At 37.0% G+C, this 24,196-nt stretch overlaps 1 protein-coding gene across 1 annotated transcript; it reads right to left on the bottom strand.

Moving 5' to 3' along the window:
* Positions 1-75: 75 nt before the first annotated feature.
* Positions 76-15,778, bottom strand: cdh27 (cadherin 27). The gene is made up of 17 exons (XM_055160357.1): positions 15,767-15,778; positions 14,765-14,800; positions 8,597-8,719; positions 8,371-8,520; positions 8,060-8,201; positions 7,823-7,989; positions 7,194-7,325; positions 6,573-6,755; positions 3,313-3,620; positions 2,740-2,882; positions 2,437-2,661; positions 2,025-2,246; positions 1,576-1,694; positions 1,405-1,491; positions 1,224-1,310; positions 397-477; positions 76-325 (listed from the first exon to the last, which is right to left on the bottom strand). Exons 1-17 carry the CDS (start codon positions 15,776-15,778, stop codon positions 122-124), a joined length of 2,421 nt encoding a protein of 806 aa, XP_055016332.1. The 3' UTR covers positions 76-121.
* Positions 15,779-24,196: the final 8,418 nt, after the last annotated feature.

Genomic DNA, 24,196 nt, shown 5'->3' with positions numbered 1-24,196 from the left:
AATCTTGCTGCACACAAAATGGTTATGTATGTTGTGTGTTTTTTGTTTTGTTTTCTAATATAAAAACAGCTCAGCGTGCGTACGGCTTGCTCCTGTATTATTCCTGAAACTGCAGGTCCATTTAACATTTTATTTGCATTCTGCAAATGTAAGCCAAGTTTCTGAATTCTGGGCTGAGGTTGTGCAGAACATTGTGAAAAGAGTCAGTCTCTGGGATGGAAATGCTCTCCAGCTCTGTGGGGCCGTCCTCGTCTCCCTCCTCTGTGTATAGATGAGGCTCATAGTCCAGCAGCTCATCCTCAATCTCCCGGAGCAAAGTTAACCTCTGTGGGCATAGTGTGGTCATTATGTGTGTACCAGTAAAGTGCACATGTACAGCGTGGTTCCTAAACTTACCCGTTGAAGCAATGCCAGGATAGCTTCATTCTGCACACTTTCTGAGTTTGAGCTGTGTGTAAAATGTGTTTCTCTGGACCCCTGCACAATAAACATTTACACTCATGTCAACAAAAATAAAGTCTCCTAGTTTAACCTTACGCTGCTGTCACTTTTAAAATTCTCTAAAATACTTGATATAAGTAAACCCATATTTATAAAGGACAGTGAGTGTATAATTGCAAACTGTTTTTCCACAATATTCAGTTTGTTCTACTTGTGTTCTATGCATATAAATATGTTTGAGACTGGGTACTGCTTTTCTATGTATGTTTAATATTGATACTGATATTTGGTATAGTGCAGCTTTACTTTGGGGGTGCTTAAGAATACATTTTGTGTTTAGTTATTGTCTTTAATTTCTTTAGCTGCCCTTACTCCCAGACTTTTAGCCCTAAATGGCTTTGAGATACTTTCCTTCTATTTTCAGTCAATCTTTTTATTTTTAAGTACTTTTTATACCATAAATCAAAATCATTCTCCCGCACCTGATCCCCCATATCCATCCAACGCAACACAGACCTCAGTCACACACACTCAAACACAAACACACAAGGTTGATTTTGTGGCAATGCAACATGATAAAATATCGAACATCTATGGGTGTAATTTTCACATAACTGGATTATAGTTCATCCAACCATTCACTCAGATACAAAACTTAAAATATTAGATGACCTGTTCTCCTAGGGCTTCATCTGAATATTGTATCCACTAGAAGAAAAATAAACAAGTATGTTTATGTTTACAGAAGGAGTTTGTAGAAGTAAAAGTAAAATGCATCTTACCTCATTCCTGTGGTGGTGGTGAAAGTGCTGCGAAAATTGTTCACTATATTCTGTATAGTGTGAGTTCAGTGTGTTCTGTATCATATTCTATTGGATTGCAAACAGAACAAATTTATTTTTTAATAATAGTTTTTTTGTTTTGTTTTGTTTAATAATTGACAAGGTCACAGTTATTTTGTACCGTATTTGTAGAAATAAAATGCTGGGCTGTATCATGCATTTTAAAAATTTGTTCATCAGTCGAACCAGTGTGCACATTTAAAGGTACCTATACAAAAATGATTCAATACACAGTGTATTTTAATCATCAACCAATGAACAACTAAAGCAATGTGTAAAGTGTTTGCTGTACCATGCAATCTGTCCCTGGCTCCTCTATGTCTGAAGCCAGTGTTGTTCCCTCTGAATCTGGAATCTGAATGGGAGTGAACTCTTTCTTACAGGTAACAAACAGAGCCAGCAACAATCCAGCTGCATAACACAAAACACATGATGCAGAATGTCACGACAAATGAACATGATGTTCTTGTACTGTTCCTGTAACTTGTATTTCATGCAGTCAATGTGGCATTAAGTACTGCAATAGTCTAAACAGAGGCAGACTTTTTATATATATTAATTAGACCACTTACTGTAGATTCTTTTAAAAAATATTTTATAAATATATTTCCAAGGCTGCACTGTTCAAACCATTGCTTAGTCCAATATATTTATTATAATTCCCCTTTTACTTGTAGCTTTTACTCAAACTGATGACGGAGCAGACACCCATGACAAAAGATGAAATTGTGTGTCTCTTACCAAAGAGTAGCAGAATTGCAAAAAACACAAGGCCAACTGCCCCAGAAGATGTGGCGATGGTGCTTTCTCTACGTAATCGGCAGTTTGGTGCAAGAGAGCAGTCACAAACAATCACATTAAGGCTGTAGACACCGAACTCTCCTTGCATGTCCAAGACCTTCACATTGACTGTGTGTGAACCCACAAACACTCCAGACTCCTTCACCAGGCCAGCGGTGTAACCTGCACAAAAATAGAGGAACCTTCCTTAAATAAGGCCATTTACTGTTGTAGACATGTGTGCACATTGTTAATTAATTATTTAATGCTATTATATATTATCAACAATAACCTCATTAACAGCAATTTCCATTTCATTGATTCTGATTTCCACAATGAAAGGGGAGCTAATAAATTGGACTGCAGCTCTAACCATAAGAGGGGTTGAGTCTCCATTTGTCTTGTACATCTCCTAGCAGCTCAAATGTAAAAGGGCCTCCAAAGGGGTTCTCATCCAAGTCAAAAGCAGTAATGTTGGTTGTGGTGATGTCATCTGACACACATATGTCCACAAAGTCCACCGCCAACTGTGGTACATTGTCATTCTGGTCTGCTATATATATGTTCACCGTAGCAGTACCTGTCATCTGTGGCTCTCCTTACCAAACAAATACAATATGCATCATGTTATTTAATTATTTAGTAAATGAGTAAAATATGAAGGTATAAGTAGTACCATTGTCTACTGCATAAATAAACACTGTGTAGATGCCATTGACAACATGAGATGATTCACGATCAGCGACTTTAACAGTTATGATGTCACCTGTTTTGGGGTCTACCTTCACCCACCCAGCTGGATCATCACCAACTTTGTACCTGCACAAAGAAAAAAAACTGCCAAATTAAAAGTTTAGGGTAACATATTTTGTACATACAGTGTTAATCAAGAGCTGAATAACACCATAGCCATGGATAATAATTTACAAAATGTGGCCAGCTACTAACTCCAGCCACAAGGGGGCAGTACCAATTACACGTAAAAATATAATTTCATCATCCCACAGCTACTAAACAAACAGTTTTCGTCAGTGCGCTCCAGGGTTCCTGCCGCACCACCAGACCATCACTGCCTTGTTTTAGGATGTTTGGGAAAGCATTCTATGCAAACCCACCAATACACAGAAAAATCATGCAAACTTAACATGTGTTATGATGATGAGAGGATGAGGTAAAGCCCTGTTTGTGAACTGCTAAATGGTTTTATTACTGTTATAGGATTATGATCTGTATTATATATATGACTCACACAAAATCCCTTGGATGCATGGAGTCAGGGTCGTGTGCTGTCACATTTCCCACCCAGGTACCAACAGGTGAGTTCTCCTCCAAAATGACCTCTTTCACTGTCACTAGGAATGCAGGTGGATCATTCACATCTTCCACTTCAATGGTGACTTTTACAGTCTGAAAAGAATCTGCTTCTTCACCTCTGACCCGATCTACTGCCCATAAGCCAGAGACCACTTTCTCCTTTACTGTGCAGTGGAAAAATGGTGCTTCATTCTCCACCATGATGGTAAGGTCTTTTTTAGCCATCTCTTCATAGTCCAGTGGCTGAAATGAAAAGCATCATGTATCATGTATGTATTACTGACAAAAACCATAAAAGTATAATAAAATTAGAGCTGTCATGCGATAAAAAAAATTGAGAGATTAATTAATTATGATCTGTAATTAATTAATCTAATTAATCTCATTTTAATCTCACCTAAAAATTGCATTACATTATTGTGGCAGATCAAAAGACTAATATAGATTTAAAAAAAGTGACTTTATAAAGTCATTTATTGTTTAACAAATCTCTCCAATTTGGCTGTTGAGCCCAAGTCTCCATAAATAAGAAACTGTTGGTTGTAAAGTAGCAAAGACGAGGAAATCTGAACATAATAACTTTTGTCTACTTAAAGACAATAAAAAGTCCAGTCTTTCCTTAACCATATTAAAAATATTATTGATAAAGAAATATATATGAGATCACTGGTTTTAGTCCTGGTTTAGACCTGGTTTAGACCTACTTTAGTCCTAGTTTAGTCCTGGAATGGATTAATCCTGGTTTTAGTCCTGGTGTTAGTTCTGGTTTAGTCCTGGTTTAGACCTGGTTTAGTCCTGGTGTTAGTCCTGGTTTTAGTTCTGGTGTTAGTTCTGGTTTTAGTTCTGGTTTAGTCCTGGTTTAGACCTGGTTTTAGTTCTGGTTTTAGTTCTGGTTTAGACCTGGTTTAGTCCTGGTTTTAGTTCTGGTTTTAGTTCTGGTTTAGTCCTGGTTTAGTCCTGGTTTAGACCTGGTTTAGACCTGGTTTTAGTTCTGGTTTTAGTTCTGGTTTAGTCCTGGTTTAGTTCTGGTTTAGACCTGGTTTAGACCTGGTTTTAGTTCTGGTTTTAGTTCTGGTTTTAGTTCTGGTTTAGTCCTGGTTTAGACCTGGTTTAGACCTGGTTTTAGTTCTGGTTTTAGTTCTGGTTTAGTCCTGGTTTAGTCCTGGACTGGATTAGTCCTGGTTTTAGTCTTGGTGTTAGTTCTGGTTTAGAGGCTCACAGGAGGAAGCGCGGTTTACGCCGCGTACGCGAGAAAACACGATCCACACGCGGCTCACGGGAGCTCGTCGGTGTCTGCGCAGTAACTACGGAAGGAAACGTGGTCCGCGCGTTCTCAGGTTAATGACGATGATGAAGGTGTGTGTGTGTGTTTGTGTTTGTTGGTGTTTGTGTGTGTTTATGTGTGTTTATGTGTGTTTGTGTGTGTGTGTGTGTTTGTGTGCGTGTCCCCTCATGTGGCAGGTCACTATAGGACAGTAGTGCAGACATCATGAGTCTATGCAGGTTGTTTTCACCAGTGACATTTAAGTTGTAGGCGATATTATATTTGTTATTTTCTTTTATATTTCACGTCGGGAGAATAATTTCCAAGACACGAATGTGTTTTTCCCTGTGCACTGCTGACTCTGTTCTACTGGCTCTTCGACCTCGTCCATTGTGCGACTGACGGTCCAAACGTGAACATGCCGTTTACATCGCTGTTACTGCGCGCGTTTTGTGTGGCTTTCCGGCAATGAGTGGAATTACAGAAATAAAAAAATGTATAAATGTGTTTTGTGTGTGTGTGTTGTTGTCCCAACAACACATAAAAACAGGTTTTATAATAAAGAAACTCACATACAGAAACACTAAAGTTAGAGATTAAAAATGAGATTAACGCGATTAAAAAACATAACGTGCTAAATATGACTGTAATTAATTAATCGCAATTAACGCGATAATTTGACACCCCTAAATAAAATATCTAGCTTTAGTCTCAAAATACAAAAATAAAAGGAAAAATAATAAACAAAAACAGGACAAACAAGTAAAAAGGACCAACTTACGAAAGAAACAGACACAGTCAGCACACGGAGCAGTCAGTGATAGACTGGACTCATGCAAATACACAGGACACAACATAACAAGACAAACTGGACAGGACAAGACGAGCACCTTGAAACCCTCATACTAACCACAGGTTTAAAAGTTCAAAGCTGTTGGTTGCAAACTTTTTGACAGAATAAACATGTGTTTAAATATAACCATGAGTTATTAATGTCCTAGAATTTATAATTACAGTTTCAGTCCCATTTTAATGGTTTTGGGACGTAAAAGTAACTTTTTATTGTTTTTCACTTATTTTTTTAAGTGTACCAAACATAGATTAACCCTTTTAATGAGTTTGAAAATGACAATTTTTCAATTAAAATAATGGTCTTTACTAATTTTGATGAGAGATCATTTAGTATATTAGCAATTATATTTATGGAACTAATATCTTGCTTGTGCTATAGTCTATACACCTAAATACTACACACTCTTACTAAAGTCCATAGACCAAAGACACAAAGGACAAAACTGAACACACAGAAACAACAGTAAGAATAGATTTTATAGACAGCCACAGAAGCACTAGAAACCACAGTGTAAAAGACTTCTTTAGTGAAAACCTTCTGTAATGCTACAAAGCACAGATTTGAAAATGTAGTTTTTGGTTTTTTGTTTGTTTGTTTTTTTACCTAAATGATTGTGTAATATTTTACTGGTCCTACAGGACTGACTCCCTCACACTACATATCTAAAAGTATCATAGCATTCTTCAGCCAGTGTCTGGATGATGGTTAGATAAGTTTATAAATCTGATGAGTATTTTACGTTGTTTTCACAAAGTTTACTTTTTCAAACACTGTGAATTGAAAAAAACACACCATTGTAGATAGATGTCTGTATAATCCCTCAGGGTCATGGTATAGGGCCCATAGTAAAAGAAAGATATATTCTGTCAACTGGACAAAAGTTTTTGAGAGGAATTATTCTCAGTTCTTTGGTTCTTTTAAATACACTTTTCACAGAATACTTAATGTTAGTAATCTGCCAAGAATCTTTAAAGATACAGGTAATGATATAGTATGCAACAAAATTAGTGGGAGGAGCTGTAATGTCAGGCATGCACACACACATACACACACATACACACACATACACAGGACTTACAGTCAGCACTGTGAGAATGCCGTCATTAGTCTCTGGGTCTGTCTCCATTTTAAAGTGCTTGGCATCCTCTCCTCTGATTGTGTATTTGACTCTCCATGCAGGGCTGTTTGGGGTGTCCTTGTCTGTCACATGTATCCTGAGAGGGGATGTCCCAGTCTCACCTTCCTTTACTTTGCCACTTCCCTATAATGTTAACAGTTGGCAGTGAACTTATAAGAAAAAAAAATCATTGCAGAACACACCCTACGCTGCATTTCCATTCTGACAGACATATAGACAGGCAACATATAATTATAGTAAAGTGTTAAGGAGGTAAGAATTCAAAACCATACTCACTGCTTATATATTTAATCTAAAGAATCTGAGTTCTCACTGAGTCACAAAACCCTTACAAATTACACTTAAGACTGATCTGACTGGAGAAACAAATGTTGTATTTTAGAAACTTGGATTACTGAACAACTGAAGTAATAGTAAATAATTGAAATTCAGAGAGGCTTAAATAAATGGAATCTGAAAATGAAAATGAAAACTGTCTTGTGACTGAGAGGTTGTAATCCAACATGTGCACTGTTGAAAGCCCATAGACACAGGACTGGAGTAATCTCGGCTAACTGTTACCGTTTGGCCACTGATGATTGGCAGGTGGTTGTTTTCATCTTGGATGTTGATGACCACTGTGGCTGAACTGGACAGACTTATGACATCACCGTGGTCCTTGGCCTCTACTAACAGTGTAAACTTATCAGCCACCTTGGGTTATGTGCATGGACAAATATAGTTTTTATCAGTATGTGAACAAATTTAAACTCAAGGAATTATTCAATAAAAGGTGCACTTTGTAACTTTTCCCTGGTATGTTCCATTGCAGTATTGGATCTTATCGTTCTGGGGAGTAGCAGGTGATGCCACCACACCAAGTTTCAGGTCAGATCTGTGTAGAGGTAACTCAAGTGAAAGCAAAAATGCCTCCTTGTCTTGGAAGTTTTTGCGCAATGAATTGAATAAACTGAAAATATGTCCCACTGTGGATAATTTTAGGCAAAGCAACAATATCTTCATGGAGACAAGTCCAGGAAATTTACATAATGCACCTTTAAATTCATATGTAATTAGTCTGATATTCTTGAGACATATTGCACCAGTCAGTTTCTACATTTTCTTCATATATGCAACTATAGCTACAGGCAAGGCATGCCATATCTTGTTACCAGATAATATGCTTCTGGAAGGCATGAGAAAGTACTCGCCTCATAGTCCAAACATCCCTTGAATGAGATTTTGCCAATCTCCCTGTCAATAAAGAACTGTACGTTTTCAGTTTGTGGAGACATAGACTTGAGTTCGTAGTGAAATGCTGAATTGGGTGAGCCCCTCTGATCTCGGTCGTGGGCTAACACAGCCAGTAAGAAGGACCCTGGAAAATAACTGGTCATCATAAAACCACTCTGCACATGTAGCTTGTGGTGTGTGATTGTTTACATTACCTTGAGCTGTATCTTCTTGTATGGTTATTTCATATAAACTTTTTTGGAAAACAGGTGGATTGTCATTGATGTCAATTATTGTGATCTGAACACCTAATTTTGTATCTACAGAGAAGTCAGATTTTTTGGCCTCAAATTTCAGCTGTAGAAATAAGAATAAAATAATAGTCATAGATGTAACAAATAATATAATAATTATTTAGATGGATGCATATTTTTGGAGCAGAATTTATGTCCATGACATCAGTGTTTAAAGCATTAAAGCAATAGAATATTTATTTCAACTTTGACGTTAGTACTTTGTTCCCTACCGTCAGCAACTCCTTCTCCTCGAAGTCCACGGGTTTGTGCACATAGATCATGCCATTTTCCTTGTCAATGGAGAGGACCCCTTTGGGTTCCTCGTCCACTCCTTCTCCATAGAGATCAAAGTGAACCCGATAGGCTCTTTCAATGTCAATCTGTAATAAATCCAGCACACATCATTTATTTTCATTATAAAGAGTCATTAAACATGCTTGTATTAGTAGTGCTCACTTTTCCCAGCTCGTAGGGGAACGGCCCAGGGTGGCCCTCTTTTATAGAGAAGGAATCTATGATCCAAGTTCTTTTGTGACGACTCTGTAGCTGCAAACAAGCTGCCCCAGATAGAAAATAAACCTGAAAATGAAAATGACATTTTGTCTTAACAATGTCATCTGCGTCTAAGTATGCAAAGCAGTAGTTTCTGCCTTGACTCATCCCCTTGTCTGTGTATCTGACAGAAGTAGTTAAAAGTTATAGACTTGGCTATTAGTTTCAACATGTTTGTGCTCAGCCGACCAGTTACTAAAGACTTGAAGCACACGGGTGATATGTGTATGTTTTGGTACTATGCCACAACTCATAAATTAGTCCATGTATTTTACTCTAATCTCAGAGTTTATTGCTCAAAGCTCAACATCTGCTAAACAATCTGTATCTTTAACACTCTCAACTCATCAAAGTTCAGCATAGTACTTTCACTGTCTTATTGAAATTTATTCAAGGCCACCAATGAGGACTTGATGATAAATTATATATTATATGTTGTATTTTCTACCTAATTAAAATTAACAAAATTATTAATTGAATGACAGAGAGCATTATTTGAAATTGCATTTGTTCAGAGAAATATCTGTTGCATTGGTACTTACGGTAAAGATAAAGCGGAGCATGGTCGGATCTATTCAGTAATATGTGTGGTTGTCAAAAGTGTTTCTCGTATAACATAGGCTCAACCGTAGGCTCCACCTCCACCCACACACCCCCTTCCACTATTCACACTAATAACAGGGTGAACAGTGTGTCACAACTGAACCTATTACAGTAGTCTTCATATATATATACTGAGTAATATCAAGTTAAAACATTAAAACAGTGAAAGATGTTGAATTTCCATCTGAACTGAGATGGTAGTGAAATGTTGTACTTTTTCCACTATTAAGTTGTTGTTGTGTAATATGTATATGGTAGTGCTTGTTACATATCATACTTGTACAGTTCATGCGAAAAACACACCCTTTCATGTTAGATTGTTTGAAATGTTGACATTGTACTTGATTTCTTTAAAGCAGCATGTCATGCCTTTGTTGAAAGAGCATAGATCAAAATTACACATAAAAATGCAATGTTTACTCTAACAGAAGAAACTGGATGTGGACGTATCTAGTTTTACAGCCCAGGGAAGGTTCAAAGCCAAATTAAAGACTACGTGCACTGTGAGAGAATTTGCTCTTAGCTACATTATGATGCATAAGAATGCATTTTAATGGTAGTCACATGCACCAAACAGACTGGACCTTAACCACCAACTACTGTTTAACCTTTTTTTTTTATTAATATTTACATTCTTTACTCATTATTCTTACACAATCAAACCTTGTGCCAAGTCCAAAGTGATCCACTTCTGTTTAGAAACAAAATTTTGTCTTCTTGTTGTATAGAAACTTAGTGTTTTCTTCTAAAAAGACAACTTTGTTAAAAGCTAAATTGCTTATTTACCTAACATGCACTTCCATCTTCGTCAGAGGTGTCAGCTGACTGCTGTGACGTGTCTCTTATGAGCTGTTGTTTCTAGATGTGGTCAGTTTGATCACTGACTGATCACGCCTGCCATAGTGTGGTGGTCTCTCGAGCAATGAATCCCATGTGTGAGCCAAGATAAATTTTCCCTCATCTGTGTTGATGGTCTACACGCTTCCTGACTTCAGAGGCTATTGAAATCAGAAAGTGGGTCTGCTGACACTGACGAAGGAAGCGCTACCGTCAAAACATATCAGGTAAATAAGCTATTTAGCGTTTTACAAAGTTGTCTTATTAGAAGAAAACAAAGTTGTTTATCCACTTCTGAACAATAAAAATATTTCAAGTAGTGTGCAAAAAATACAACACAAATATTAAACATTTGTTTAATTATTATTTTGTGAACATTTTCTCAATTCAAATCAAATATAATACAGGTATGTACGTGTAGTAATGTTATAGTATGCAAAAAAAATCAGTTGTTGAAATAATAATTATTATTTAAATAATAATTAAACGTCTGACTTGCTCTAAGTCCTCTCTATCCATCTGAGTTTTTTATTGATACTGTACAGTTTTCTAAAATAATGTCCTAAAAACATGCTGCTGCTACAATTAAACTGTCAAGCTAAATATTTTATTTACATAGAATCAGCCCACACATTTTTACACAATGTGACCTATCAATTAGTGAAATGCATACAAAAATAAAGACACAACAGTTCAGGTGAGGGCAGACTTTTTTGGGTCCATTAGAGCTTGCTACTCTCTCCAGTGACTCACAGTGCTCTCTTTTCTGTGGGCTTGGTTCTCCTCTTTAGTGTCCCACTCTTCTCCTGCTCTTCATCATCAGAACCTTCTGTGGGCGAGTACGTCCTGTTGGCGTTCATGTTCTGGCTGTCCCCCGAGGACACAGAAGATGTGGAGGACATTCGGGACTTGGAATCGAGGTCCTCAAGCACATGCTGGAATAGCCCATTGCTGAAGACCTCTTCGTTGTTATTGTTGCCTTGTACTGATTAGAATTATATAATGATTAACAAATATATAACTGACTTTATATAATATGTGTGTCTAGTAGTTGACATACCTGGCATAGGCGCAGTAAGAACAGCTTCTTCACTTGAGCTAAAGAATACATCTAAGGCGTCTTGGTCAGAAATGTCGATCAGCTCCATCTGGTCAAGCAAGTCCACGTTAACTTCCATAGATGAGATGCTGCCAATCGGTGCTGCAAAATAATGGGAAACTGTTTGGCATTTCCCTGAATGTTTCCAAGTAACTAAAACTAATAAGACAACATCTTGATTCTAGGTATATGTTATGTTTATATTTTATTGATCACATTATGCAAAACAGAACACAAGCTGTTCTTGTGAGATAATTTCTTACCAACAAAACATTTTGCCCAAAAAGTTCATATATTAAAAGCAGGACAAAATACAACCACTACAATTTCACAGAGTTACCAAAATATAGTTGCAGACGCAGAGTATGGTATTGGGTGCTATTAGCCTGTAGAGGTCAGTCTCTACCAAAAGAGAGAGGGGCTCAGTGATCAGAGTGTTCACTCACCTACAGCAAACTGTTCCTATTGGTTTGAAAGCAATATGCTGCAAATATTTGTAAAATATTGTTGAAAGAATTATTTATATAACATTGTCTTAAAGATAAAAAAAGAGTTTAGCACGTTTGATATGAGAGTTAAGGCAATCTGTGTTGTCTGCAGATCTCCAAACTCACGTCTTTTGTAGTCTTTAATGCTCAGATGGGCTGATGACAGGTAAACATCCACATCATGTTGGAAGACCTCTTCAAAAAAACGCTGTCTCTCTCTAAGTTTGAGCTGTTGAGCTGCATCCATGTCTGACACCATCCTCTGACTGCGCTCTGTGTCTGCTGGAAGAGAACAGGCCAATTTAGACATACCTATATTATTATTTTGATATTATTATGCAGAAAGTACAATGAGTTTTATGCATGCATTGTTTTTGTTGGATAAGAAATTTGATGAGACAGCACTATTATTCAAGTGGTGTGTATGTGTGGTTGAGTAACAAGAGTTATATATTGCAATTAGTATATAACTACATTATACTTTGAATTAAGCCTAAATTATCATGATTGATGATGATCACATAACATTACAACATTTAACTCAAACATAGACACAGGGTTAACAAGGCGAGGAGAAAATTCAGTTTGTCACCTGGACAAAAGTTAGTTGAATTAATGAATTGTTATGCTAATTAGACCTCACTCCCTGTACAGGTCAATAGACCTAACTAACTAACAGAAACTGTAAACAAGTGGGTGTTAGTTTCAGTTAGTTAGCTCCTCCCTACAGACAGATATAAAGAAGTGTCCACCAGCGTCTGACCAGAACTGAAGAAGCAACTTGGATGAGCTGCAAAACGTCTTCAACCAAACTAACTTTTGTCCAGTTGACAAACAGAATTTTCTCCTTGCCATGGATTCTACCTGGACGACTGAGGGATTCTTCACACATGGTTAACAAGTTAAAATCTTTTCTTTCTATTGGACTCATGTGGATGATTAAGGAACTGCATAAGCATTAATAATACTATCACAATTAATATTATGACTCAAACTTAACTATAGATTTAATTGAATTCATGCTCTTCGCTCACGCTTTAATCACTGCTGATGCTATGGCCACTTTGACAACGTGCAGTCAGTTTACTATTTGCTAATCTCGTATAAGACATCACTCAATCCAATTTTCCCACTCATCAGCATGAATGAGATAATGGCTATGAATTACTGGAACAAAACACCACTTAGAATAAGGACTTAAAGAAGTTAGATAATACTGTTAAATGCAAATACATTGGAACACATGAACATTACACAGTTTACCCACACACATATAGGCTATATATTTGAAAATCTTTATCCTACAGCAATGCTTTTACCAGCAGAACTGAGCTAATTGGATAATGTCACCGAGCTGGGTCTACACTGGGAATAGCGTAGATTAAGAGAAGGAACAGAAGTCAGCGTGTCTAAAAATACACCTGCCTGTTGAAGAGCACAGACTCAGATGTTTACATTAGGTACATTCCTGGGATTCTCCGCTGCTAACTGATAAAATACATTTCTTCATCATAACCACTGTGTCCCATCACCACTAGATCAAATTTTAGTGTTGAAAAAAGCTGATTAAGGTTGTGCCTGCTCAGCAAAGAGCCTGGTGCTGTGTGTTTGACAGCCTTCCTCCTGGGCATAGGACGTTGTCAGAGAGGATTCAAAGGAGGAGAAGGGACAGGGAGTCAAGATGGGTTATCCTTTATTTTTCCTCATTATCCTTTTTTTTTAGCAGAGCTTATAGGCCATCACATGAGCTGGATTTATATACAAAAAATATATATAAAAAATTTGGTTGATCAATTCTTTATAGCTACCGTTTGTGTGATATGTAGTTAAATGAAATACTAAACTAGCTGAGGCTGATATCTGATATTTGGCTTGCTGCTGTGACCAATATTTAACTTTTAAAATCCATTGCAAGGCATGCAAATTTATCTTTTAACTTTTGTAAAGAATAATATCAACATTTATTTATTTGGGATATAAAATAATGTGTTAAAATGTTTACATTAATATTGTATTCTATTTCCATTTTACTCATTTGTCTTTAAAAAGACAATTCTGATGCAATGAGGGGAATGACGCAAGCACAGACTCATACCGATATTTGGAACATATATAATGCCCATACTAAACCTCTATTCACCTCATTCACCCACTGAATAAGGGATATAGTAGTTAATAAAAACAAGTAAAATATGCGTGGTGTGTGCATCTACTGTATGTGTGATGCAGCCTTGTTCTGTCACTATTATACAATCACAATATTGTCCACAGTCAGGAGGAGTGAAGGGTGCAGTGCTGACAGAGCAGCATGTCATCAAGTGTTAGAAGTCAGTGTCTTGGTGTGTTTTTAAGTAATAGGAGGCTGCTTTTGATTGTGATCATTTGCAAACACCAAAATAAGGCAAATATATAAAGGTCCAGATAGAGCGTCAAATAAAATAGTTGAAACAAAGTGCTTAACTGATTTTTTTATGCACTGTTAATGATGATTGATTGTAGTATTGATTGTTACCACTTAAAGCTTGGGGTCTGCAGAGCCAAAGGTTATCCAGTCATTGATTTGTCTTCCCTATCCAGTTCTGTTTCCATTAAAGAGTCTTCATCAATGCGGGTTTCCCTGCCCTCACAACCTCTGTTTAGTAACAACATCATCAAAGCCCCTGGTCACCAAACAGGACCAGACAGCTTGGGCAGGTGCAGTCATTTCATTATTTCATTTAACACACTAAACATAAAATCAAAACAGCTGAGAAAATATCTGCTTTTGCATTACTTGGTCTATTTGTGACATGACTCTTCCTATGAGAGGTCTGCCTAAATGGTGCAGACTACACGCATATTGTCACACCATCCTTGAATTAGGGCAATTAGGGTTGTACAGCAAAAAGGAAAAAAAAATACAATCCAATAAAAAAAAAAAAAGATTATATACACATACTGTAGACTGTAGTTAAAAAGCATCAGCCCTACCATGGATGAGATTAAATAATGAGATCTCAATCAAATGTAACTACTAAAAAATACCAATCCCTAAATGCAACATACAAGCAAATAAAAACATCCAATAAGAACAAAAGATGTCTATGTTGTACAGTGTAGAATTGACCTATAGCACCGATTTGAGCCAGTTCAGCCTTGAGAATGTAATGGTCATTGTTCAGATGAGAAAAGCAGATGGCCTTATAATGAGTAAAACAGACTGATAGAGACCGGACATGTCTGTGTGCCATTCTGCCCCCTCCCCACAGACTGTCAGACCCAGCCTCCTCTGTCCCGGGGCAAGCACAGAGAGAGTCCATTCACAGAGGCACAAAGACAAGATGTAAAAGATTGGGACTAATGCCAGTTTAAGGAAAGACTATGAATGAGACAGAGCCAGAATGCATCTAAATTTACCCTGAGATTAACAGGAAACAGGAATCTTGAACACATCAAAATCGGGGGAATTCCAGCACTTTTCATTATCAAATTTTGCCTGCTTATATGTAGGGATGGGTATTAGTGGCAAAAATTAGTAAAAACGAAGAATAACATCAACAACATTTCCTATCATGTGCAAAAAGATAACTCAGTTGGTAGAAGGTTTGAGTGTACAGACATAGAGAAAGTCTTAAAAGGAGGTACAGTGAAAATTTTCTTTTGTTTTAACTATAAGCAAAAAAAACAGCAAAGCCATTTTAGTATTAGTATTATTAACTTGATTTATATAGCACTTTTTAACAGAGTTACAAAGTGCTTTACGTACAGATAATTAAGCAGGCATAAGGCAAAGATTAAACAGTATAATACAGAATAAAAATAGCTGTGATAAATGCTTTTCCATATAAGTAAGTTTTTTGTGCCTACAGAGTACTTAAGTATCAACCATATACAGTAGATACCAGAACTTAACCAACTACATTTTTGCATAACTTCACTAGCCTACCGATGATATTTGAGAAGACATATTATGTAATACCATATTTTGAAGGTCTGCTCCCAGAAATGATCAGTATAGTAAGACAGCGGCACATTGATCTGTTGTGTAAATGCTACAGACAGTGTTACCCACAGCTCCATTAGCTCAACGGTCCCCTGGTGAAATCGTGAGCTCGAGGGGTCTGCTCTGTGACTGCGAAGGTCACCATTTTTAACTACTTTTCCAGAGAATCTCCTTTTAACAAATGTAAAATTCCAGAGTTCATAGTCTTTGGTAAATACAGTAAAGCAGGATTCTCATGAGAACCAGCGCAGTGATTAATATGGAGCTGAATGTTGGACTAATTTAGGGTATGCCAAGGCCTTTCCTGAGAATCGCTGTCCTTGTGTAAATGGATGAGATCACTCTTTTGAAAACAGCCCTGGTGGTGGTATTGAGGGAGGCGTCCAATCAGGTTTGAAATAAGAGACTCCCCCAAAGGCAGCATGAAGAACCATAGTAATGAGACAAGTGGAGACAAGTGCTCTGCTTTGTAAACTGTTTAAGAATGAAGTGAAATCATTTAGAAAAAATCATTTCACCTTGAAATGAAATCTCATCATTTTTTAATACTCAAAGGTTTTATCTTTAGTTTAACTACATTACAACAACAGCAAATGCAGGCCTATATTTGATTATGATCATGTCTAAATATTGATATTCAGTCTTCTTGCCTACCAAAAAATAAATAAAAATGAACAAAAATTGCTCCAGTTTTCCATTAATTCTGGTGTCTTTGTCTCTAATTAGGAAAGTTCTTAATTTGAAGTCGGACCCACAATGACAAACTTTTGCAAATTACAAAATATATTGTTGAGCTCATTCTCAAAACAGTCTCCTACAGCTCTAGTGAAACTGTGATGCAAAGATACGGAATGTAGTCACATTCATGCCATACTCCACCTTTACATACCACTCTACAACAACTCACCCTTATAACCCTATGTCAAGTCAAAGAGTCTTTCATCTTTGCACTGTTTTCTCCTTAGGACCTCTTGTATAGTTTAGCTGAAAGATATATTTGTATTACTATGTTTTTTTTTATTTTTACTTGTACATTTATATAGGCTAATTGTGTCTTATTTGACACCAGCCTATAATATTTGTGACTTATTATTTTTGCTTTTATTATATTTATATTTTTGCTCTTTTTTTGTATTTTAGTATGAGTTACTGTGTCCAATTTCCTTGTGGATCAATAAAGTTTGTCTAAATCTAAGTAAGTCTAATGTAAGGAGAGTCTATGACGGACTGTATGCTTTAAACCCATTCAAGTTGTGTATCAAATGGCCAAAGCTGCTGGCACCAAGCAACAGCGAGTGGCATGAGAGCTTTTACACTTGTTTGAGCTGAGGCGTGGAGAATAGACTGGCTGGCTCTTTTCAGCCTCTGTGCTACGGTTTGTCAGAGTTGAGATTTTATTTCACATGGACATGCTGCCAGCCGTAACATGAGAGAGGAGAGAGACTGGCGAGGCTTACGTTGTACTATAAATTGTATTTTAGTGGGCCAACAGAAATTTTTTTTTTAGAATTAAAGTAGAAATGAAAGTAAAGATGCAATTAGCTTTTTTCACTACTAAAATATGTATAGATATTCTAATAGCATGATCTACTGTTCCTAGTCATGGTGTTATTTTATTATTCTGAACCCAATTTTATTTTGTAATTTCTGTGTCCATGTATGTGTTTTGAGTTTTGCGTTTTGTCACATTGATTCTTCCTCTGTGTGTGCATATACACCCTGCGTTTTCTTCTGCCGTTTGCTGGTCCATTATCAGTGTCATGTCATTTAAGTTTCTATTTTGGATGTTTGTGTTTGTTTACTTCTGGTCTTAGTTAAAGTTTCCATTAAACAATTTTTCAAGTGTGGTCTTGCATTTTGGCTCTGTATGTCTCTTTAAAGCGTGACAGCAAACTAGGTCAATTTAAAACGCCCAAATTTCCAGTAGTCGCGGACATCACAAGAGACTGGCCTGATTAAAGGGGCGGAGTTTGAAGTGTGGATACTTGTTAAACCAATCATCCTGTTCTTGTACCTCCAGAATCCCGGGCGTCCTCCTCTCTCACTCTCTTCTTTTGGTCACAGGCATGGCAGTTCAGTTTCGTAGCTCTTTTTGAAACGTTTGAAATGCTAATCTATATAATATTACAGGGCAGGAAGAATATAAAAAAATATCTTCAGGTTACTCCAAATCTAACTCAAGTCTCAACGAAAGCTCACCAGTTTTCAGCACAAATTTCCCTACTGGAACAAAAGTGTATCTTAATAGCTTCAATTAATCAATCAATTAATTAGTTTCAATGAATATGAATAAAACCCTCTTTATAGGCTTGATACTGGCACAATCAAACAAACTCAGGTTCAGCCTTTTTAAAATTAAAATACATTTTATTTTGGAACTTCCACAATAAAATTCAGCTTGCAGGTAATGTGTTGTAGTAAGTTATATATCCAACACACTTTGATCTAGGTCGCAATATTGTCATGAATGATGTTATGAATAAGATTAAATTACTCCTGAGGCTCTTAACGAATGGAACATTTTCTGTATGGACAATGATTGTAGTGTATAAACTATGTCGTACAGAGACATTTAGCTTTCATATGAACATTAAAACAACCTCTCAGACATTTCAGACCCTACATAAGAGTATAATGGAGCGATTGAATCTCCCACACCGTGTGAACACAGCACAGGGGAGGGTCTCATTAGGTAGAAAGCCTATCTTGTTATTTTATCTTTGCTCCCAGCTCAAGATCGACCCCAGCCTTCTTCCAGCAGGCTGTTAACAGTTTTCAGCTCTTGTGGTAATTAATACTGTGTCTATGGCCTTGAGGAATGGCACTGTAATTGGGCAGATAATGAAGCTGCTAGTTAAAGCACACTGAAGATGTTTAAGCCTTCACTCTTAAAAGCGGCCCTCCATGTCTTTTTTTTTCAAAGGCCTCTAAATAGAAAATAGTCCGGGTTAAGTGAACAGACAGGTGGTGTGTCACTTTTATTTTAGGATTTCTCACAACTATAATGTTCACATCCAAAACATTGTGTCTGTAAAGTCAGTAAATTTGTGTACAAAATATTGAAAAAAAAAAAAAAAAAAAAAAAAAAACAGTAGTGATGAAACAAGATGAGATTTTAACATAATTCTTAATATATAAATTTCATGATTCAGTTTCCTCACTATATATTTTTTTTATATCATATTTTTGTATCCATTCTAGTACTGCTTTTTGGAGCTGAGAGATGTAACTCACCAACATGTAACTCTTTTTTGTCCAATCCAAATGTAAATACTTCATCATCTTAAAGTGTATTCAGTCAATAAAGAAAAAAAAAACATTTCCACCCACCCCTATTTTCTGAACAATCAATTGTCATACCACAATCCACAACTACTTAAATTGGAGAACTAAGACATTTATCCAATTAGAATTGTTGAAATTTGACACGTGTGATCAGCTTTACATGTCTTTACGGTATGGCAGCACAGAGCCTTCATCAGGTATCAGCCCCTCTTGCAGTTAGACTGCAACATCTGGCCCATCCACATCCAGTGGTCTATCCAGACGACCACTCTTTGGGTCATTTTCACAACAAGCAGTACCAGCGCTAGGCTCAGCAACAGATGGGGGTCGGTTGGGTTGAGGGCTAACAGCTGATCTGTATGAAATCATAAAGGGACTGACTCAATCCCCCTCCTGATTCTGAATATGGGTTTGTGTGTCTGTGGGACACCAGGGAGCAGCGTTTGATTGGATCGAGAAGCACAATCTCATTAGAGGCAGCAGATTTTTGTCTGGAGTTGTGCAGTGGCCCTAATCCAACAGAACGGGCTAAGAGCACTCGATATTAGGGGAGCATTAGTCAGCGCGATGATTCAACATTCCTGGGTTGGATTTGGGCTGGAACAGCACTTTTACATCCAGGAAGCATCCACACAACAACAGCTATTTAACCCACAACTAGACCGTCACTCTACAGTCATCACGGTTAGAGGCTCACATGGAAAAAATAAACAATGACACCGTTCTTGTGACAGTAATCTGAGTATAATGAGCATAGAATTTTGGTATGCAGGGATAATCCACTTGTGCTACTATGGGCCTGTGGGGAAGGTAAGAGGGTACATACTGGACAATAGGAAATTTGGCTATTAAATAAGCAAAATAATAGTGAAGCATTAACTCATATAACAAACTGTGTATAATGTGTTAATTCCATATTGAATAGCTACATCAACATATCAATACTTATAAAAGTAAATATATATATATTATAATGTGTAATTCATATCTATGGAGCAGATGTTTGTCAATAAAAAGGAGAGGTAGACATGGATTGTCTAAACTGATCAAAACCAATACATATAACTATTTGTGGCTTCCTTTAAAACACAAAAACATTTAACTAAGATGGTCAAAACATATAAAGACTTTATCAGTTGAAGCTATTTGAAAATAGGTTTCAGGGCCATCCAGCACATGAGTCAGGACTTAGTGGGTCAGTGTGAATGTGGAATTAAAGCTGGAAGCCATGCTAATGACCTACAAGTGTCACCTTGTAGTTTCAAAATACATCACAGAGAGAGCATGACCTAATACAAGAAATATTTGTTAACAGTACTTCAGCAAGTTTACAGTAGCCTATATTAAGTAAGATATACAAATCAGCATACTGTAGCTTTATAATAAAAGAACATTTCAATTAATGTTAAAATTAAAATGACAGCTATTAAAAGGCATAATTATTGTTTGTCTCTAGAGTATGTATAACTATTGTTCTATGTATATCTATTACTTAACACTTCTAGAGTCTAGAAGGATGTCAGCATTATAACATGGGCCAAGGATCAAGAATGCAAGAAATTCCATATAGTGAATCCATACATTCATATTCACACACAAACTTACACTTCTAGTTTGTTCAGTCAACATTTAAATTGCCTTGACAAAATATGTTAAAACTGTTAAAGGATCTATTGCTTGTAAATAGGGGCTTTACGATCTCAGTTCATACTCACTTGGCAGGCGTGTATTGGAGCTCATGTTGTCAGAAGGTCACAGGAAAATCAGATAATCAGTGAGTCAGACTGCGATGGTCATCTCTCCAGCTCTTCAGCACAGCCTCTCCAAACTGCTCCTCCAAGTGGCTCACTCAGCGGCTAACAAGGAGAGGAGAAGTTAGTGTCCAAGAGGAGCAGACTGTCTGACCAATGAGAAGGGGGACAGGGGAGGGGCTTATATAACTGTGCAGCACAAAACCTAGGAGAAGCAAACACATGGCTTTGTTATTTTTGTGGCATTACAAACTATGAGCGTGCCTTGAGTCAAATTTAGTTATGCAATTATTAAAAGCTTCCAAGATACTAAACTAATCTTAGTGCTTGAAATAACAGCTAAGGCATCTCAAAACAAATTCTGCATTCTTTTTAAGACATGTTAGAGACCTAAATAAGTAGCTCATACTGGGTGGGTACCAGTCATTACGCAAAAGATACTGTGCCACTGTTACTAAACTTAACCTGTTGTAACCCATATCTGAATTTTAAATGATGTTGTTGATTAAAAAAATGATTTAAGTCATGGGTACCTAATTTTTGTCCCCACGAGGAAGGCAGGTATCTGATACACCATACAGATCTTTGTCTCCACATTGTGATACACATTGTGCCTGTGTGTCATTAGGCAAGGTACTTCAATCACTTTACCCTGAATGGTGATGCATGTGAGAAGAGGTGGGTGGTTCCTTGATGCCAAGCCTTTTACATACCGTAGACACAATGTATAAACTAGAGGTGGATTTCTTTTGTGATTTCTTTTCGGCTAATGAACTCTCAAAACTTAAGTAGGCTAATTTATTTTCGGTTTTTGTAGGCTAAATAATAATAGTATGAAATAAATAATAGCCTTATTTATAACAGCATCGCTTCCAATCAGGAGAAAAACAACTCAAAGTTCAATTTGATTTTATCAGTTCTTGGTTCATCTTAATCAACTTTACTTTTTGAGTTCTGTGCTTTTTCCTCCCTCCATGGGGACATGGTTGTGTGGGAAAACAGTACAAAAATTAAAAGCTCGACACGACACAGGTCTATTCCTCTGATGCAAAAAAGAATCTCAATTACCGGACATTTGTATCGATTTATATTTTATAAAATATGGTAATATAATAGGCTAGTTGCTGAGTACGACAGCGTGTGCTCCTGATGGGTTTACTCATTATTTGCAAAGCAACTGAAACGCTCAGGGCGCCCTCTGGTGGTGGTAATACACAACTACCGCTACGTCGGTTTAACAGGAAGAGGCCAGTTGGGGTTTTAAGTTTTGGTAAAAATGTAGCAGCCTTTTTTAATTAAAGGATAGTTTTATTTTGTTGCATTTACACACACACCCTGCATATTTAGATTTTCTTCTCTCAAATAGAAAACACTCACCTAGTGATGTCATGTGGTAATAAAGGTCCACTGTGTTTTTAAGCTACATACACCTTCACCAGAGTCATTTGGATCATTTCAGCTCCGGAATTGCCAATCTACTAAACAAAAGGTAACCTTGAAAACTGTTGCTTCATGACATCTCTAGGTGGAACAGAGCATTTTGAGTTTTGGAGATGTATACAGACTAATAATGTAACGTTACTCAAACGTGTGAATGAAACAAAACACAATTCCACGAATGTTTTTGAGGAGGTAACAACATTATAACTTAGCATAAAGCTCACTGTAGTCAATTTTGTGTAATATAGGACCATTAAGTTAAGATTGTGTTTGTTTGTTTGTTTTCATGAAAAAATACTTTGGTGAGGAATTTATTATTGTTCCATCTAGCTACTTTACTGAGAGAGTGTCCGGCCTGCATGTTTCTATATGCACTGTATGGAATTAAACTTATCTTATCTAAAGCAGGAATTTTACCAGGAATAGTTGAGTTACAAAAACATCTATAAGAGAATTTAACATTCCAAAAGCAAAAGTAACATCTCCATGGAAACAAGCAAGTGGCAGAACCTCCACCTGAAAGGTCATTTATTTTATGTATTTATTTTATTTTGGTGGGCAGTGCATACTAATTAACATTTATGTTTTTAAGGCAACCTTTTTCCAAAATATATTCTTTCTTTCTAGTTCCTTGTAGTTTATTTTATTGTTTGTTTTATTGTTTTGTTTTGTGCAGTTGTGCAAAAGTGCAATTGTGGCCAACTGTGCAGTGCAAACTTAACCTGCTGTGAATGTGAATCCTGTGTGTTTTGTGTAGTACATAAGAGTCACCCACTGAGAGTGCGAGTGGGCAGAGGAAACACGAGATGACTCAAAGTGAGAAATCCTCTTCATAGACTCAGATGGGCTTCTCGGGGGTTTACCTGCTGAGGGCATAAAAAAAATCAAGTGACTACACAACAATAAGATGATAAGAAGTTCATGAGTTCAAATGTAAAAATACAAGAGACAACAGTTGAGACAGTTGAGAAAACAATATGCCCCAGGTCTCATAAGATATCTAAATTATCTGCATGAGGTTAATGTTGAACTGACCACTCTGAGCTACAGAAAGTTCTTACATGCAAATAGTTGAAACAAAACAAAAAAAATCTGATAGAGTTCCCCATAGTTAGCCATTTAAGTTACTGCTAATGAAATTACGTTTTAATGATATGAAGCAGCTTACTTTGCCTGGGAATCCTATGTTGGGATTCCCAATCAGAGATCATATGTTTTCTTTTTTATATTGTCAGATTAATAATGTGAGATACATTTCTATACAGTAGACAGATAAGGCCGTAGCTACAGTCACGCATATTTAATTCACACATCATCTGGGACAGTGGATGCTCGGTGGCCATGGTACTTATGGTCATTTCTGTATAACTTTTTACCCATACACAGGACACAAGGATAGTATACAATACTGGTTTGCTGTTAATCTTTAAAATGGTGGATTGAATTTGATTAGTTCTAAACCTAGTGGCATAGTTACCTTATATGTATATATCAGTAAGTAGAATTCTTCGGTTGAGTTTGCCTGCGTATTTAATAATGATGCATGTTTTTGTTTGTGTCCAGGCTGATCTTAAGTGTTTGCCACCCTCACTACACAAGGCAAAGCACCAGAGCCATCAGGCAGTTGTACTGTACGCCTACCATCATCTGAGGAGTGGCACGGCAGTCTCATTTCTAATTATACTCCCAACTGTGGTGAGCTATAGAGAGGAGGGATATGAGTGGAGGAAGGTGATTTGAAATGAAGGAGAGGCTGAGAGCCCAGCAGCCATCATATGAGGTGAACAAGTTCAGATGTGAGCGACTGGCAGATAGAAACAGAGAGGAAGAAAACAGAGCTGTGAGCTGTGTCTCAGAAAGGTTAACAGGACTGGCTGAGGAGAGTGGGAGTGCAAAATGTAAAAAGCGAGTAGGAGGAAAGAGAGAGAGAGAGAGGAGTGTCTACTGAGCCTGTCTGGATGTTCATTCTGCTTATTTCACCTGCAAACAGGGAACACAGGAACCAGACAGGTGTGCGGA

Source organism: Boleophthalmus pectinirostris, unplaced genomic scaffold, assembly GCF_026225935.1.
Source record: "Boleophthalmus pectinirostris isolate CB_2022bp ecotype Guang Dong unplaced genomic scaffold, ASM2622593v1 HiC_scaffold_3, whole genome shotgun sequence".
NCBI classification, from domain to species: Eukaryota; Metazoa; Chordata; class Actinopteri; order Gobiiformes; family Gobiidae; genus Boleophthalmus; species Boleophthalmus pectinirostris.
The sequence above is the reverse complement of the archived record's forward strand: the minus strand, read 5'-3'. Positions and strand labels throughout refer to the sequence as shown.